We start from the raw sequence: 14,517 nt of genomic DNA on the forward strand, positions 1-14,517 counted from the left end.
GTTTTGGGGCATGAAGCATCCGGTCCAGGTCCCTCTATCAGGTCCACAGCCTCATCCCAGTGGTAGTCTACAACTGCATTAACTAGCTGTGCTCTGCCTCACACTGAGAAGAGTTAATCACCTGTCTATTTCAGGAAACTAGCTCATTAGCCTGTAGAATTTAGACGGAGGAAGGAGGCTTCACACAGGAAGAAAACAGCCTGTGGTAGCAAGCGCGTCTCAGTTGCACATTTCCAGTATTCCACATTAATTCACACAGTATTTTTTCTTCCATTTGCAAGATTTTTTTGTGAAAGGAATTAGAGCCTAACCAGGAACAGGCTTTTGGGAATGCTACAAATAACCATGTCTGCTGGCAAATGTTGATATATTGGTTTTTGCTGCTAGCTTAATTAAGATGTTAGTCTGCACAATTATCTCAGGGGAGGGGGGGGACACTCTCTTCCTGTCATTGATATCGACCCATTTTTAGGTGAATTTGAAAAAGTAGACAATTATCAGTCATTCATGTGCTACATACTGTATACACAATACAGTACACAATGTAATACTATGAAGTAAAAATACAGAGGCACTGTAAGCTAAGTGTAGTATGAAAAGTAAAAATACTAAGTGTAACTTTACACATGCAGGGTTTCCACCGGTGAACTGCAGCTGACTTGGATGTGACCTCAGCCGAAAGGACACAACGGAAAGAAGACCCGTTTTCGATGAGCTTGTCCTTCATTCTTTGTCGTGTAACGTTATTGTTCAGAGCTGATTTAAACTGAACCAAAGCAGTTTTCAACGTTAAACAGATGAAATGAAATTTCATTATTCAGAAACTTAAACAATAAAAACTTACTGTATAATCACTGAAATCGATGGTGACTGCCCATCTCCCGCCGGTATTAAAGGTGCTACAAACCTTTCACTGATCGCTCTTGGTCCTCTGCCATGAATTTCCTCTTTGCAGGACACAAAGGAAAAACTGTTTTTATTTAGGTCACCTACTGAGCAGAAATTCCAAACATCCTCTGGGCATAGATTCTCAAAAATTAAAAAGCCGTTTCCTTTTTCATGTTCTGCTGAAAATTAAATTAAACACCTTTGGATTCCTGGACAATTTATTGACGTGGGTATTTAATTGTGACCGAAGTCTTTGAGAACCAAAGTAGACCCTTAAACATACCTTTGAAGAAGGACGACAAAATTGCCTGATTTCCTTAAAAGGCTTCAAATGCTTGTGTAGGGTCTCACCACAATATCACCCTTGTCTAACTTCTATAAATAGATTCTACATGCAAATAGAGAATCTGTAGTCAGGACAGGGAAGCTTCTGGTTTCTGTTTGAGCAGCTTTGTCAAATCACATTTGAGCGGCCTGGGTTGCCTCCGTCTGAACAGTCCGTGTGACGTGCAGAAGAGATGCAACACGTTTGCCAAAATGCAAAGTTAGAGAAACGGCTGTAGTCTGATGAGTTAACAGTGATGCTGTCGTGGCTCTAAACTGTTACCTGAGTCTAAGCTGGCTACTTTGAAACAATCTGCTCGTATTCATCAACTTTTAACATCTTAAATTGCTATACAGGCTGTAAACAATGAACTGCAGATGGAACAAGAAGTCTTGGACCAGATATTCGCTAGCCACACCAAAATACTGGCCCGTGCTCTGAGAAACAAACTCGCCAGAAATAGATGATGGGTTCCTTGATTGGCCCTCGTTGGACTGCATATACACATGCATAGACACAGGGTTTTCAGACCAGGGTAAAGACACCAACAATAGCCAATTAATCCCGTTCCAAATGCAAGTAGACAAGGGCATGTTAGTCAATGCACCAGAAATAAAGACAGAAGAGAAAAGTGTTGTCAGTTAAAACACCAGAGTTAATTATCTTGAGCTCGTATGTTTCTGCTGAATCTTTTGCGCCAGTCTGTTTTCAAACCTCACTGAGAGCGCCACTTCAACACAGACGGGTTAAGATAAGATAAACCAGGGGTGTCAAACTGATCCAGTAAAGGGCCGGTGTGGCTGCAGGTTTTCAATCCAACCAAGCAAAAGCAACACCTGATCCAACAAATGAGCTGTGTGGACACAGCTTGATTGAGTTAAGTTGAATCAGGTGTTACTTTTGCTCGGTTGGAATGAAAACCTGCAGCCACACCGGCCCTTTACTGGATCAGTTTGACACCTGTGAGATAAACCTTTATCCGTCTGTCAGTGGGGAAATTGGCGATTGGCATTGCATGTGTTACTGGTGGGAGCCTCAAAGTTCATTCCACCATGTATATTGTTGATAGTGGAACTATCAACAATAGATAGAGATGATTGTCGTATGTGAGTCAGAGATCAGACACCATAAATTACTGTGTTCACATCAATACTGATCCCAGCTGATAAATACCCGCGTCTAATGTAGGGCTTATGCTTTTTTTTTTTTTCTGTTTTCAGTGTGAAAGGGCCTTAAGAAACACCCACATGGACAAAAACATCCCAGAACATTCAGCATTCACACATCCCAGTCTTTAACGTGTCAAAGGGACTTGCGTGTGGACGAGATGAGGCCACACCATGAGAGGTCAACCTCCCTACTGACTTCCTGGAACCACCCATGAAAGTCTTTGCCTGGATTTCGTGTCAAATCTCACTGGCTGATCTGTCCTCCTGTCAGGGAATCAGGATGCAACTTTTTCAGTTTTCTCCTTGATTTTCTCCCTGCATCTTTACCGTCTATGTTTGTGTTTGCTGTACACACAGTATTACAGCGTTAGCAGGTGGCTTGCACTTTGCTTTGTGTGAAATCAATGACTTCTGTGGCACTGCTCAACAATAGTAGGTGGATGTTGTGGACAATAGTGGGTGGCAGAGGTTGTGTAATGGTGATCATCACATGGCTGGCTTGTATTGTTGCATTTCCTGCATCCCTCCAGTTCCCTTCCTCTCTGGAACACAAATACCAAAACACAGGACAAATACTTTTGTAAGATGGAATGCGCCCCCCCCCCCCCATCACATTGAAAAAAAATACTTTTTGATTGTGTTCTGTGTTTCATTCAAACATTTTTCTTTCATATTCTTTTCAAAGCATCAATTGAATACCAAGGTTAAGTCAACAGTAAAACAATATCTAAGTCTCTTGTTGTATGGTCATGTTTCTACAGTCGCCCGCAGTGAACCAACCGAGAATATTCACTTTTTTATCATGAAATTGTCATGTCACTACTGTGTATATGCACATAAGCAGCAGAGTGTGTGAACCCAAACTAATTTTTCCCTCAACTGAGAGTTTTAGGGCCTCAACTGAAGGTCGACCCATTCTACGGTCTGGCCAACTGTTTGGTGCTGAGAGAGCAGATATACATTACAGCATCCGTTAGACATACGTTTGATGGAGGCTCCATACAAACACAAGGTAATCAGGGTTTTCCTTGCTGTTGTAACTGTACGACTGGACTGAACATTTTTACATCAGGCTTGTCATCATCTCTCAGTTCTTTCGGGCTCCAAGCTAGTGGTATCATGTCTGCACACACTAAGTCATCAACAGTGCATTAATTGAGTAGCCTTGTTCTAGAATGTTGCGATCGTTGGGTTACGTCTCTCGCAAGCAGCGGGTAAACGGCTACGTTGTTGATGCTACAGTAAGACCGCGTCACGTGGTGATCTGTGCAAACACAACAGGTATACAATTGGTATGTTGCTGACACATACACACTTATCACACATCTTAAATCACCATTATTTATGATTTGTGACTGACTGTCACTGTCAGATGCGAGCATTACAACCATTTCCCACCACTTATCACAGGTGGAATATATGAGCGTGTAACGCCTTGTGAAATCCAGCAGTTTATCCGACATAATTTCACCGTATGATCAAAGACAAGGTGGTGAGAAACACACACAGACACCTCGATGTCCCTTCATCCCTTTCAGTTGTCATTCACTCCCATGGGCCAAACAAAAATAGCCTCCAAGTGTCACTGACACTCCAAAGCACTGCTTAAAATTCCTGCTTCCTCAGACATGCACAAACATGAGGAGGCTTTGTTGGAAATACTGAGAAAATCATTTTTCAAGCCTCAGTCTGAGCTTGCCTGAGGGGCACACACATGACACGCCGTCACCCGGACCACATGTTTTTGTCTCCATTCAGCTGACAACACACACATTTGTGACCGCATGGGCAATAGAATGTCCACAATGAACAAACCACAGTGTATCAATCACATTGTATTGATGGTATATGAGCGTAGCGTAAGGCGGCGGCCAGGGTGGGGTCACTCTCTTCCTGGAACACACAGCCAGGGTAGACCCATCAACAGATCGGCCATCGAAAGGCCATCGGGTAGTTAATGTCAACAACACGTGAAGCTGTGAGGCTAAACAGACTTCCCACTACCATCCTCCACCATGTCTACCACAACCACACACACACACACACACACACACACACACACACACACACACACACACACAATGCACATACCCCTGCTCTTATCTCTCCTTGTACCCATTGTCTCTTGTCATCACTTCATCCCAACTCTACTTCAGATCCTCAGTCTCATTTCCACCTCCTGTGTACTTTTGGCTCAAAGCTATAGCATTATCAACCACAGCTGTTATATAACCCATGATTATGTGTGTGTGTGTGTGTGTGTGTGTGTGTGTGTGTGTGTGTGTGTGTGTGTGTGTGTGTGTGTGTGCGTATGTGTTTTCTGGGAAGAGGGAGAGGTTTGGTAGGAAGAAGACATTGGTGATAACTTTGTTGTTCCTGTCAATGTTCTTGCACTCCTGAGAGGGGTGGAGATGGAAAATGTACTTCCACCACACTGCACACACACACATGCACACACACAAACCTTGAGCTACAGTACACTGACTTGTGCTGACCATCTCAATGGGACAAGCAGTCATTGACTATGTGATCCAATTGGAGAGAGCAAACTATGTGTGTGTGCGTGTGTGAATGTGTGTGTGCGTGTGCGTGTGTGTGTGTGTGTGTCTGGCCACAGCAGCTCTATTGGCAAACCCTCTTGTCTGAATTGGCAGTTTGCTTTGCTTCGTTATTCCAGAATCATCAAGCAATTTCAAATGGTGACAAAACAAAACAATGAGCTTGACTGATAAGCTTTTCTACACAGAGGCCGAGCCGTAAAAACAAACTCCACACTAGGCCACAATTTTGTTTACCCTCCAAATTCACCCTTAATACCCATGGAATCCAGCTGGAGAGCTTTACTGTCTAATAGCGATTATTGCATCAAATGCATGCTCCAAAAATAGCAAACCAATTGCCTTTTCTGTAATGAGACATCTTGGTAAAGAATTCATCTCCTACTCTTCTGACACTGCCGTTGTCTCCCAGCTTGCCAGGTGGCTTCTGTTTTCCTTCCTTACAGACAAACACAGCTGTTATAAAAAGTAAAGCTGTCAAGTCTGTCATTTATTGGAAACGGATCTTTTGAAAGCAAGACTTCACCGAAAATACTCACAAAAGGGAGCTCATTTCCTCCTGCAACGCTTCTTTGTCACTCAAGAACGCAGAAAGAGCCAGCCATGTATATTTAGCTTGCTAGCAACAGCTACAGCAACAAAACAATAGCAAAAGTGTCCAGAAACTTTTGTTTACAAACTCTCATAAGCATTGTCTGATATAACCCAGGTCTTTTTTAATCCTGTTGTACGCTCAATAATCGACACACATGTTTCGATTTGAGCTAAAAACTACAACAACAACAACAACAAATGTGAAAGTTTTCATTTCTCTGATCGTGAACGAGCTGCGGCCCAACCAGCGGGTTGGTTGTGGTGGCACAGCAGCAGAAACTTTACAGTGTGCATGAAATACGATTTTGCAGATATTCCTAAGTATGTAAGCACAATCAGCATTTCAAACCAAAGTGATGCACAAACATTCTTCCATGTCGCTAGGTGAAGTTAGCTAAGCATCAGAGACATCCATGGATTACCCCCCACCACCGCCACCCCACAGTCTGCGGAGGTATCTGTTGGTAACTTAGCTATTTAGCCCACAGGAACTACAACATTTTTCTCATTGCATGGAAGAAAGGGGGTTACAGTTGCAGTGCGAAAGAAAAATCTTAAAAATACCCTGCATGGTTACTTATATTTATGTCCTTCCCTATGAAACCCATGTAGGCGGACGGGCAGCGTCCAGATGCACCGCGTCACTTGCAACAGTGCAGAAACAAAAAATCTGATTAGAGAAACCACTTCTATTTGCCTGGAGTCTTAACAAGGCATAGGTCCTCTTCAGTGGAATCCACCATGGTGGATCTTCAGTAGCCCAGAAGTGACAAAATGAGGACTTTTTGTCTTTGGCGCTTTAGTCGTTGCTCCAGCGCATCTTTTCTTGATCAACTAGCTCATTGCTGAAGCTAACAGGCTAATGATTTTGTGTTTTTTCAGAAGCCGCAGTTTGACAAATGAAAGATAATAAAGGCCTGCAGGCTACCGTAGGATCGCTGGGAAAGAGAGGACAGAGATAAAGTGTTGCAAACTGCAGATTCACCAATAGATGTCACTAGATCTTACACACTGGCTCTCTAATCGGAGTATTTTAGAAGCATGATTGTGCATTTTCTCAGTTAATACCTCTAATACTCAGCCTCACAGAAAACTACCACTGGTCTGAAATTCTGCGATGATCACACAACTAAGTTTTTCACCAGAGAGTCTCAACTGAGAACTTTAGATTCTGAAACTCACAAAATAAAATATTTACTAAATATGTACTTTGCGACAAATACCCTCCTCTATTCTCATTGATGTGCAGAAAAATGCCATGTGTGATATTCATTTCCAACTTTATATGCGTCATTATTTTGCAATAAAAGACTCACAAGCTCAAAAGATCACAAATCAAACAAACAAGTACTCATGGCCGTTGTCAGATGCAAAGAAATTCCAATGAAGTGGCTAAAAGACTGTGACATAGCAAATACATTCACAAGCAGGAAGTGCAAACACAGATACTTGCACAAATAATAATTTCACCCCAGGATAAAATCATGGTAATGTTCTTAAAATATTTATATCCTGTAAAAATGTAAATGAGAATAATGCAAAAAAACACAGCAGAAGTAGACGACTGATGCTATGAAACGTGAAGAGGGCTTTTAACCCCATCATGAACGATGACATTAGGCACCCAGCAGCTGAACATGTAGACAATATTATTGTTCTGGTACTGTTTTCAAAAGCAAGATTTAAATTTAATCCCAGAATTTTCTTCCTAAAAATAAAATAACAATTTCTAAAAAAATAAAATAAAAAAAGAATAAATAAAAATCCCAAAATGTTGGTTGAGGCAACAGATTAAACCAACAACCCTAAAATATTCTCAGAATGTTGCAATTAAAATGTTTTGTCTTATTAAATATTTAGAGAACATTTTCTGAAGTGATTTAAAATCCATCAATTGTTAGATTAAAGGACTTTCTTTGACATCCTGAGAGCTTGTGGCTAATATGGGAACCCTCCCTGCTGGCTGGGACCACACTTATTGCAACTATCGAGCTAGACATTGCAACACAAATATTCATGTTTGTGGTATTTTGTAACACTTGGTTTTCACACGGGAATAACATGACACTGATGATGCAGTTTTTTGCTGGAGAATAAGATCCCATGAAGCCAGGATGCTTCACTTATAACATCAGATTTTTGAATAAGACCAGATCATAATTTGCGCTGGGCTCATAGCAAAGCCTGAATACTGCAAATGTAACAAATGATTTAAACTCTACATGGTCATGAGAAATACTACCACGGCTTGCCAGAGGAGAATTAGAAACGAACCGCTGTTACACAAAATAAATGTGAAAAAGCTGCATAAACCTCCACAGAACAAAGGCGATGTTTCTGCCTGTCTCCTGTCACTGGATGATGAGATCCAGGTTAAGGTCACTGCTAGATGTGGGTTAAAGTGATGCAGAGGAGGAGCACAAAGAGACGGAGGAGTAGACTGCAGCAGCCTGGTCCACTGACCCCCTTAGACTGTCTCCCTCGCCGGTTAATACTGTACGGAGTCCGTCTACTAGCAAGTACCGCACACACAAAGACACCTCACTGACACCCGGACGGCTCTCCGTAGTTTCCAACTCTTAGCCCGGCGGTTGCTTCGGCTCGGTCTACCTGTTTGGAGAAAGCTGATCCTCCGGAGCTCCTTAGACCGGATAATGACCGGGATTACGGTTAGGAGCTCGGTACCGACCGGCTGCTGGCCAGCTTACTTCTTCTTCTCCTTCTTTTTCTTCTTCTCGCTTCGTCTTCTTCAATGTACAGAATGTGCCGTTACATCCGGCGAGCGGGACGTTCCGTGAAACAAAAACGACCGAGAGAAGTCCGGTGTGACGGCTGCGCGCGTGCTCTCTGAATGTAGTGGTGATGGGGGGGGGGGGGGGGTGACATTGAAGTGCCTTCACGCGCCAGCTTCTCTCTCTCTCTCTCTCTCTCTCTCTCTCTCTCTCTCTCTCTCTCTCTCTCTCTCTCTCTCTCTCTTTCTCGTTACCTAGGCACGCGCGCTGAATAATGCAGGGGCTCGTGAGCTCCCGTGAGTGTTTTCTGTCCCGTTCCAGAGACGAGCAGAGCGCGAGCCGCCGGCGCGCGAGCTCCTGCTAGTACAATGAGGCCGACCCGCGTGGATCAGGTTACCCCCTCGCGCTGCCTTTCATTCATTTATTCAGCTGCAAAACAATCTGACTGCAGCCCCCCCCCCCCCCCCCCCCCTCCAACGTGCTCTTGCCAAAAAGAGGAGTAGACTGCTCTCACTCACTCACTCGCTAGCAGAGGAGACCCAGGTACACTCCAACTACTTCAGCCACACTTGGACGGTTTGTGTTCTCTCACAGGGACCCAGAGACGTTCTCCTCCCTGGCTGGAGGATTTATTTTGTATAAAACTGAGATTTTACAGCAGCACTCCATTGTAAAAGTGTCTTCATGTGTTCATGTAAGCTCTTGTTGTATTCAGAGTACAGTAATTCCAAAACTTTGGAAATGCCTGAACCCAGGGGCTGGCACAGACGCTGGAGAGGCTGTTGCTCTCACCTAAAGAAAGCCTGAATTAAAAATCCACACGACCTGTCAGAATGTTGTAAAATATGGGCTTAAACTTGCAAATCACATTTTGAGGATTAACGAAGTTAAAAAAAAAAACACAGTTAAAGCAGTCAAACGGTTTGGCATCTTGACGCCACCATCTATTCTTGAGTTGTCAAAGCTGTGGACCTGCGTGATACGTCTGGTGAAAATGTTGATATCAGCTTTTCACTTCCTGGAAGTTATTTACGTTCCCAGGTGGTTTACCTAAGTGGCTCCTTACGTGGGACTCACGCCAAACGATAGCAGCGTCACAGAGAAGTCAAGTAAGCTAATAGAACTTTAGCTAATGTACTCTTTGGCTAACGCGGCTGTGGCTGCTCGCTGTAAAAGCAACAACACACATCAACATACAGACACGGTGGTGCAGTGGTCAGCACTGACGCCTCATAACAAGAAGGCCCTGGGTTCAAGTCTCGACCTGGGCAGGATCTTTCTGTGTGGAGTATCCATGTTCTCCCTGTTCCTGTGTGGGTTCTCTCTGGTACTCCAGCTTCCTCCCACAGTCCAAAGACATCAAGAGGGAACGAGGCTGATTGAGGCAGGTCTTTGGGAAATATGTCCATTTCTTCCTTCAGTTCACAAGTATAAAGCCCTTTAGCAACCAATAAGTTGCCAAACTGGCTAAAATGTAGATACATGGGTGAAACTACTTCTCTCCGCACCCTTGGGAGCAGCAGTAACGTGCAACAGATCCAGGTCATCAGCTGAAGACGGAGTCCTGACTGTCTTAACTGTGTCTGACGGCGCTAGCATGAACGTTAGCGGCTAGTATTAACTCCAGCAGTACAGATGAATCCACATTCATGAGAAGTCGCTCGCAATCCGTATCGTGCCAGCTGTTTTTGATGGCATATGAGATGATCCTGAATAAGGCGCGGAAACAGTTGCTAACTTCATGTTGTCATCATACCAAGCCTATGGAGGTGTGTGTGTGTGTGTGGGGGGGGGGGGGTGCACAACAGGGGCTGAATGTTTCATGGGGTTCTCGACTTAAAGTTTGTAAAGTTATGGTTCTGTACGACCAGACGTGCACCTGCAGGTTCAACAGTCACAACAGAGCTGCCCCAGCTGCCATAGTACCCCCCCCCCCCCCCCAGCCACCCTGAAACTCCACAGTGCCCCTTTAACAAATGTCCTGGTCCAACACAAGGCAGGATTAGTAAGCAGGACACTGCCTCAGGGCCACATAACTCCAGGGCTGAAAACCAGTTCATCAATATGCACGACATGTATCAGCAGAAGCATCGACAAACCCTAAACCAGAGACTTTCCCAGTCCTTCGCTTACATTTGCTCGTGATTATATGATAACAACAACAGAATGTATTGTTCAGCAAGTGGACAAACAAGTGTATCACACCAGGACCCCCCCCCCCAGGTCACGTGGATATGTGCCACATGTTTGATGAAGTTATATTGAATAGAAAAAGCACAGCAGTATCAAATTTTTAAAAAAAAGTATGGTGTTTTCTCTCCCAATGATCTGTGATTCACATCACATTTACACTCTCTGCTGTATTATCGGCTTTTGTGTTTTTTCTGCCATGACAGTGAAAGTGATTCTGGTCAGTGTGACACACATCAGACCTCCTCAGCCTGTCACCGGCAAATTGGCATCATCAACTGACTGTGAAAGAACCAGGACATTTCAGAGTTCAAGATCATGGCACTACTCACCATTGCAGTGTGTGGATGTCTGCTTGACATTGGAGCTGGGTGCCCATTGGCTGTTGCCATGGCAACATGGTAGCCTAAAATAAAGCAGAATCATTCATTAAAGTTAACCATCGTCTTCCATATCTATGGGTACCTCTAAGAGCCCTCTCTCACACACACACACACACACACACACACACACACACACACACACACACACACACACACACACACACACACACCTATGACCCCTGCCTATTTCACTACTGATCAATTTGAAATGTCCCCAAATTTTTTTTATTGACAAAAAATGTTTTGTTTGTTGAAGCTGCAGGAAGGTTGGAATGTTAACCTTAAGATGACACGCAAACACACAAGTCCATCTGGTGTCCAAGTGCATATGAGACATGTGGAAAGTTGATGAAGTGAACCCCTGTGTGTGTGTGTGTGTGTGTGTGTGTGTGTGTGTGTGTGTGTGTGTGTGTGTGTGGTGGACTGAATCTGTGAAGAGCTCCGATAAAAAGACTACTTGCAAGACTGAGACAAATAAAATATGGAAGGCCTTGTTTTATCTTTTTTGCTTCTTCACTCACGTAATTTTCCCTGTGAAGAGAAGCTCAGTGACTTTTTATACCATTAAACACTCTTTGCTTACACTGCAGGGAGAGAGCCAAAACACACACAGGAAAGATGAAAATGTCTGCCTTCCTATTTTATGTTTCCCATTTACAGCTCTAACTTTTGAAGCTGTGTTTTATTCTCCAACTCACTCGGATTAACATTAAATTGTGAAAATATAGCAATATAAACACTCAGAGAGATTATTTATTTAAAGGAACACACCAAGTTTTTGGGAAATTCACTTATATGCCAGAGTCAGCAAATTGATACTTGTCTCCAAACTGAGATCCACATTGGCCAGCGGGCTGCAATGCAGTTAGCTTAGCACAATGAATGGTTGTGAATGGGAAGTGTTAGCGCCTGCTGCTACTTATTTGCAAGAGAGAATGAGTCGGATTACTTCTTGTCAAAACAAGATCCTGAACCTGAAATATTTGATGACTTCTGATTGAGGTATGCTGACCTTCCCATTCACTACCATTCATTGTGCTAAGCTAACTAGCTAGCTGGTCTCTGTGGGTTTCAGCTCTCTACTGCCACACAGAGAAGAGAAGGGTAGAGTTGTCCTGTTTCTTTATGTATATTTTGCTGATAAAAAGTTGCTCTTTCATGAATGGAACACATTAGATTATAGATGCAGGAATTATAGATGCAGTCCCGGCAACTATACCAATATTTGCAGTGGTAGAAAAGTCATGTTAAGAACTGGATTAGCACACCAGACCAACATGACTTGACTATGTTACAATTCACCATTTCTGTTTCATTTGATTTATCCTCATGGTCCCTCTCTCTCTTGACTACCTCAAATTATACAAACGAATTAACCTCTGCTTTGAAATAGTTACATCTGTCAGATTCTTATTTTTTCATAAAGTTAAACCACCAGCTGATCTGCTACCTTCCTGATGCCTGAATCACTGTAGTGATTTACATCCTGTCATGAACACATTGCAGAGGTGGCCTTGAGCCGCACCAATCAGAATGCAATGACGTCACCTTATACACACTCTTCTGTTCATATCGTTGCGTTTGCATATACATCAATGTTTGTGTTGAAGACGGCGTACAATCATCTGCAGTCATGGTTTCTGTGAGAAACAAGGCTGTCCTGATCTTGAGATGAATCCATCAGTGTTTATTATCATGGAAATCACACCCATCCTGCTGAAAGAGTGAGAAGGGAAAGTGTGTGCGTGTGTGTGTGAGAATATGTAGCCTTGTTTAACTATATTTGTGGGGTCTTAAGACCACTATTCTTGTGGTTAGGTTATTAAGTTGTGATGGTTGCGATGAATAAGAATGAGAGAATGTCAGTATTGGTTCCCTGCTGAGACAGTGTGTGTGTGTGTGTGTGTGTGTGTGTGTGTGTGTGTGTGTGTGTGTGTGTGTGCCTGGTTGACCTAAATGATAGCTCGATGACGCTGTGAGGATCTTGTCGCCATGACATCTCTAATATGATCATCTCTTATGTCTACTAGTGTGTGTGCTTGTGTGTGTGCGTGTGTGTGTGTGTGTGTATTTGTAACGCCTCTCTCCAGTTTGACACAAGACCAGTGACTCCTGGGCCTTCCCCAGAGATAAACCTCCTTCATCAGAGGACAGATAAGACAGTTCCACTGCGTTACAGAGAGGGAACGTTCTCATGCAGTGTGCTTGTGTTTTAGTGTCAGTGAGGTTAGATAAGCACATGCAGTGAATGTTGGTTGCTTGACTCCTTGCAGGACCTATTAATGATGCCAGGGGGCGCTTCAGAGCACCTGCAGAGCCTGAGCAAGGGGGCGTCTTCCTCCACCTCCTTTTCTCATGACTTTGAAACCATCTTTCCTTCTATGTCCTACCTTCCTAAATACTTACCGTCCTTCTCAATATTCTTCATGAGTCGACACAAACCCAGCACAAGTCCTTGCAGTCATATTTCAGGGCTTATTTTTCATGTGCCACGGGAAGTCATCTTCAAAGACCCTCAGCCAGCCATTCAATACCAGATGAAATATCTAATGAGAACCTCAGCGTTTTTACTTTCATATTAATTACAGTATCATGAATAAGATGATTATATATTTATACTCCATTTTGTTACAGCTACTATTTTGTTAATAATTTTGGCCGGATTTATCAAACACCCTGAGACACTTGGACAAGCATTCAGAGGGTGGAAGACCAGATGAAGCCTTCTTTGATTCGTATCCACATTGACAAAAAAGTTTATTTGAAAGATGCTTTCTAAAAATAACAATCGATTGATTGATACGTGCATGGAGCGTGAGTCTATCGCCTAAAGGTTCTGATCAAAGGTGGTCCGAGGGAATCAAAGCAGACTTTCGTGTCATCAGGTGTTCTGTTGCAACTTGGCAACGAGTCGTTGTCCTCCAGCTCTCATTTAAACCGATGAGTTGCATTTGTCCGTTTTTATTTTAACAAGGGGGGGATTGAAACACGCATTGTTCAATGTTGAATCAAATAAAATGTCTATTGTTGACCTTATAAATTGAGAGCATATTGTGTGTGTGTGTGTGTGTGTGTGTGTGTGTGTGTGTGTGTGTGTGTGTGTGTGTGTGTGTGCTTGTTAGTGGCACTGGATATTATAACAGATAGGGTTGCATTCAGGAGAGCTTGTGATCGCTTTGTCAGCAGCCAATGAAGAAGTGAATGTTAGGGACAGATGGAAAGAATAACAAGCAGGAGACGGCAGGGGGGCACTGGAGAAACTCAGCTTTATTGACTGAAGATAGAGAGAGGATACAGACATCAGAGAGAGAGAGAGAGAGAGAGGGAATGAAAGTGAGAGAGAGAAAGAGAGAGAGAGAATGTGACAGATTGTAGTACAGAGTGAGTCATAACAATAGAAAGAAGAGAGACAGAAATGTGAACAATAGAAAATGGCTCCTTTTTTTGTTTTTTTCTTTTTTTAAAACAGTCCATACAACCGTGAGGCCAGGCAGACACGGAAACAAGAGAGACCCCTAGAGAGCCAGAGGAGTACTGCAGGTGTGGCAGTGGGACTGGTAAACACAAACAAGTCTGTTGTTACGGCTCTTGGAACAACAGACTTGCAAACCCAAACAGGCAAACTGGGTTGGTCAGGCTCCATTCTCCTACTTCTCTTTTACTCAAGTTGTGATTGCA

General features: G+C 43.3%; 1 protein-coding gene across 9 annotated transcripts in view; it reads right to left on the minus strand.

The window, feature by feature from the left end:
• Nucleotides 1-14,517, minus strand: part of palm2akap2 (PALM2 and AKAP2 fusion) — an 87,656-nt gene that overhangs the window by 22,472 nt on the left and 50,667 nt on the right. For all 9 annotated transcript variants that reach the window (XM_086187822.1, XM_086187823.1, XM_086187828.1 and 6 more), the window contains one exon: nucleotides 10,789-10,862. In XM_086187822.1, the coding sequence (XP_086043948.1) occupies nucleotides 10,789-10,862 (74 nt within the window). The remainder of the gene's footprint in view (nucleotides 1-10,788; nucleotides 10,863-14,517) is intronic.

Source organism: Aulostomus chinensis, chromosome 19 (assembly GCF_037954235.1).
Source record: "Aulostomus chinensis isolate RoL2024-O1b breed Wild chromosome 19, RoL_Achi_v1.0, whole genome shotgun sequence".
NCBI lineage: Eukaryota > Metazoa > Chordata > Actinopteri > Syngnathiformes > Aulostomidae > Aulostomus > Aulostomus chinensis.